The 4,856-nt window shown below is 37.9% G+C and overlaps 1 protein-coding gene across 1 annotated transcript; it reads left to right on the top strand.

Moving 5' to 3' along the window:
- The first annotated feature begins 1,734 nt into the window (after positions 1 to 1,734).
- LOC133035945 (uncharacterized) lies at positions 1,735 to 2,412 on the top strand. Its single transcript, XM_061112394.1, has one exon. It carries the CDS (start codon positions 1,735 to 1,737, stop codon positions 2,410 to 2,412), a length of 678 nt encoding a protein of 225 aa, XP_060968377.1.
- Positions 2,413 to 4,856: the final 2,444 nt, after the last annotated feature.

Here is a 4,856-nt window from a genome sequence, read left to right as displayed (position 1 = left end):
ACGAATGGCAGGGCTCCTGGGCAGATGAAGTCGAGAAGGATGATTTGTACACGAATTCGCAACAAAAATGGAAACAGATTACAGAATGTAAGTTTTCGATTTCTGAACCTAAGCCTTCCTATACTGAACCTATTCAGAAAAATGGGAAGAAAATAGCTCAAGTTGATTTAGAAGAAGTGAAAGACCAAGCTGCTATATGGAACACTGCTGTTGTTTGTATGGTGTTAGGGGCTAACCCTCCGTTTGCCGTGTTTGAGTGATTCCTTAAACGGAAATGGGGTAAGCTTGGTATACAACAGATTGTGAGGATGAATGGAGGCTTTACTATAGTGAAATTTAATGATACAGTGACCCAAAATCTGGTGCTGGAGGAAGGTGTATTGCAATTCGATAAAAAACCTGTTAGAATTCGCCCTTGGTCGTCTAATATAATAGCTCTAAGTTTGGTGAAATCGGTTCCTCTTTGGATCTGTCTATATGATCTTGGACTGCAATATTAGGGTACCAAATGTCTTAGTGAATTAGTGAGTACATTGGGGAAACCTATAATGACGGATAAAGTCACCAAGGAGAGATCAATGGTGAAGTTTGCTAGGGTGTTGGTAGAGATGGATATCTCTGATGAGCCTCCAAGAAGGATAGAGTTTTTGAATGAACATGGTCAGTTGATTGAGCAGCCTGTAGAGTATGAATGGCTGCCAGTTCAGTGTAAAAATTGTCGTAGTTATGGTCATTTAATGGCTGATTGTAGGAGGAAAAAGGAGAGCAATGAAGGCAATAAGGTGGTGTCGAAACAAGTTCAGAAAGAAGGGGGTGCAAGCAAGATTAATGATGCTGAAATGGTTGTTGTTACAGAACAAAAGCATGGGAAAGATTCTACTCAACCTTTGCAAGCTGAGAAGGTCACTGATAATGGAGGATCTAAGGGTGAATGGAAAACTCCCAAGAGAAAAGTTCAAAGTAAGAGGACAGTTGAGCAAAAGATAGAGGTTGCAGATGAGAAAGAAAGCAATTCCTTTATAGTTCTGCAGGGTCAAAATGGTGGTGAAAAAAAGGAAATTAATCCTGATGAAATTGCTAATGGATAGTTGCAATATCATGAGTTGGAACATAAGAGGCTTCAATAGTGATAAGAAGCAAGAGGCGGTAGTAGATTTGTGTAGAATAAGGAAAATTGGTTTAGGGGCTATCATTGAAACTAAAATGAGAGGCTCTAAAATTAGTGACACTATGTTTAATAAATTTGTTCGGTGGAATTTTTATTCTAGCCCAATCATTAAAGGGAGAATTTTGGTTATTTGGAAAAAGGATTTTGTTCAGGTTAAGGTTTTAGAAGAGGCTACTCAGTTTATTCATTTACAAGTCAAGATGGCTTGTCATAAAACTGAATTTTTGGCAACTTTTGTGTATGGTTCTAATGTGGGGGAGGCTAGGAAAAGTTTATGGAATGGTTTGGCTAATCTTCCCATTATGTCCAAACCTTAGATTATAATGGGAGATTTTATTGCAGTTATGGATTTTGGTGACAGGAGTGGGGGGAACCGAATTCCTAGATCTGAAATTGAGGATGCTACCAATTGGTTAGCACTGGGCCTAGCTGACGCTCTAAGGAAAACTGGGTCTCATTTCACTTGGTCCAACAATTAAGGGGGAAGTGATAGAATTTATTCTAGAATTGATCATGTCTTCAAGAATGAAGAATGGTTGGATTTGTTTCCTAATTCGTTTGTCAATATGAGTTGGGAGACTTTATCTGACCATTGTTCTTATGTTGTTTCCTCTGCAATCACTCAGGACATTGGGATAAAGCCTTTCAGGTTCTATAATCACTGGACTGAGCATGAAAATTTTGTTCAAGTGGTGATAGAAAGTTGGGTCAAACCGATAAAAGCTTCAGGTCTTTTGGTTATTCATCTTAAGTGTCTTCAGCTGAAACATGTTCTCAGAAATTTTAATAAGATAGTGGGAGATGTGGAGTTCACCTATCAGCAGGCCAAAGATAATTACTTAAGTTCAAGGCATGAAGCTCAATCTGATCCAGGGAACATCAGCTTATTGGAGGTCGAAAAGGCAGCAGCTGAGGAGTTATGTAACAGGGATAAAATGCTTCATAGCTTCCTTAAACAAAGGAGCAAGGTAACTTGGTTGCAAAAAGGAGATGAGAATAATGCTTACTTTTATGCGTGCATCAAAAAAAGAAGAGAAGAGAACTGGATAGCCTTCTTCAAGAATCAGAATGATGAGATTGTTGATGATTACTCAGAAGTGGTCAAGCATTTTATGGATCATTTTACAAGTTTCATGGGTAGTGCTAGACCTGATTATCACCATTATTTTCATTGCCTTGAATTTGGAAACAAGCTTTCTTTAGATCAGCAGCTCCTTTTAACTCGTCCTTTCACGAGGAAATAGATCAAGAAAGCAAAGTTCAGTATTCCCAGCATAAAATCCCCAGGTCCGGATAGTTTTAGCTCGGAATTTTACAAGAGAATGTGACCTATCTTGGGTGAAGAATTCTATTCTGCTATTCAGAGTTTCTTTAACACAAGGATAATGCCTGAGGAATTCAATGAGACCAGTATATCCTTGATCCCCAAAACAGATTCCCCCTCAAGTGCAGTTGACTATAGACCGATTGCGTTTTGTATTACAGCTTACAAATGTATCTCGAAACTGATGTGTTCAAGACTTGCTGAAGTATTGCCCAGCCTGATTAACCAGAACCAAGGAGCCTTCATTCAACAAAGATCAATTGCTCATAACATCCTGATTTTCCAGGATCTTATCAAGAATTACAATAGGAAGAATGTGTCTCCTCATTGTGCTCTGAAGATTGATTTGAGCAAAGCTTATGACACGGTTGATTGGAGCTTCTTAGAAAGATGGTTGAACTGTCTCTGTTTCCTGCTAAGTTTGTTAATTGGATTATGACATGCTTAAAAGGGACATCTTATAATTTAATGATGAATGGTAGGCTTCAAGGCAAGTTCAAAGGCAAAAAGGGGCTCAGGCAAGGGGATCCAATCTCACCTCTTTTGTTTGTGTTGGTTATGGAATTTCTTACTCGAAGGTTGCTGCAAGAGTCTAAGGAAGGTACTTTCAGATTTCACCGTCTCTGCAAGAGCCTCAAACTGATTAGTCTATGCTTTGCGGATGATCTAATTTTGTTTTGCAAAGGTACAAGTCAGGTTGTTAATCACTTGAACGTTGCCTTGAATGATTTTAGTAAGAGTACTGGTTTATCCATTAATCTTACTAAAACTAATATCTACTTTGGAGGGGTAGATGAAGCAACAAAAAATGAGATAACCAGAATGATTGACCTTGAGGAAGGTAGGTTCCCTCTTAAATATCTAGGTGTGCCTATGAGACCAACTAAATGGAGAATGGAAGATTGTGGAGCTATTGTGGACAAGATTAAAAAGAGGTTGCATTCTTGGGCTACGAGGCATCTTTCCTATGCAGGTAGGATCCAACTTATCCATACTGTGTTGCTTGGTCTGTGAAATTACTGGATGAACATTTTTGTTCTTCCCCAAAGTGTTATTAAGGAGATAGATAAGCATTGCAGATTGTTTCTTTGGGGTCAAGCTGGGAATCGGTGTAAAGTTCACTTAGGCTCTTGGGAGGAGGTGTGTAGGCCTAGACAATATGGTGGTCTTGGGTTCAGAGAAGGGGCAAATTGGAACAAAGCTATTTTGGCAAAGTTCTGTGGGCTATTACGAAGAAGCATGATGTGTTATGGGTCAAATAGGTTAACGTTGTTTACTTGAAGGGTGTTGACATTTGGAACTACAAGCTTGCTCAATATTCTAGTTGGTACTGGAGAAAACTTTGCCATCTTAGCATCGATTTCAATCAACAACAAATTTTAGCTGCTGGTAAGTTTGACAAGTTCAAGGCTACTAGACTCTATAATAGTTGTTGGGTTTTATGCCCTAAATAAAACTCATTTCAATATAATCAGATTTACTTATTAATATAGATCAGAAATAACATTTAATGTTGCATGGTTCACATGATTTATTTCATGATTATATGTACATAATGTATAAATTCATCTGAAACCCTTTTCACATACTTGATCCTGTTTATTGTGCCGTCAACACATTGGAAAGTAAACATGACTATGTGAATAAAGTTTCCTAGATTTATCAGACACAGGGTTTTACTGATATGATAATCTACAACAAGAGTTTACTTGTATTTGGAGAAATACTATGTTCTTTCCAGAGCATTGGTTAAAGTAAAGCTCAGGTTGGATGCATGGAGTATGCATCGGAAGGGACCGATATTGAACTTTGACTTAGATTTAGTTAAACTTACCGTAATATCTATTCAAGTTAATATCGCCTAGTTGATCCTAGATCAAATGATCTTAATCCTGTTATGATTAGGCTCAATCTTGAAAGGCTATTCGTGTTCCTTAAATTGTTAGTTAAGCCTACCTTTTGGTCAGGGTGATACGTACTTTTTGGGAACACGGTAGTGCAATTGAGTGGGAGCGCTAGCATAAACATGGAATCTATAGCTTCTATCTGGCGAATAGTAAGCAAAGGATGATCTCCTTCGAGCTTGACCAAACGAACATAAATGGTGGAGTACTCATTTCACATAAGCTGAAATATCATTTATACGGGGTCAAGTGTTTTAAGGAATAAATACATTGTAGGGTGTAACGGTAATTTAATCCCTTTACAGTGTAGATCATTCATATAGAGGATCATTGATCACATTAGGATTATAACAATAGATAACTAATGATGTGTCTATATGGTGGAACATATAGAGCATTCTATATACTGAGACTGCAATTCTAAGTTCTATGCGTGGATTCAACGAAGAATTAATAAGTT

This window comes from Cannabis sativa, chromosome 3 (genome assembly GCF_029168945.1).
Source record: "Cannabis sativa cultivar Pink pepper isolate KNU-18-1 chromosome 3, ASM2916894v1, whole genome shotgun sequence".
Taxonomy (NCBI): Eukaryota; Viridiplantae; Streptophyta; class Magnoliopsida; order Rosales; family Cannabaceae; genus Cannabis; species Cannabis sativa.
This window is presented reverse-complemented; position numbering and strand designations above follow the sequence as displayed.

Coding starts and splice junctions, on each gene's coding strand:
- LOC133035945 (XM_061112394.1), top strand. CDS start 1,735: ATGAGTTGGGAGACTTTATCTGACCATTGTTCTTATGTTGTTTCCTCT.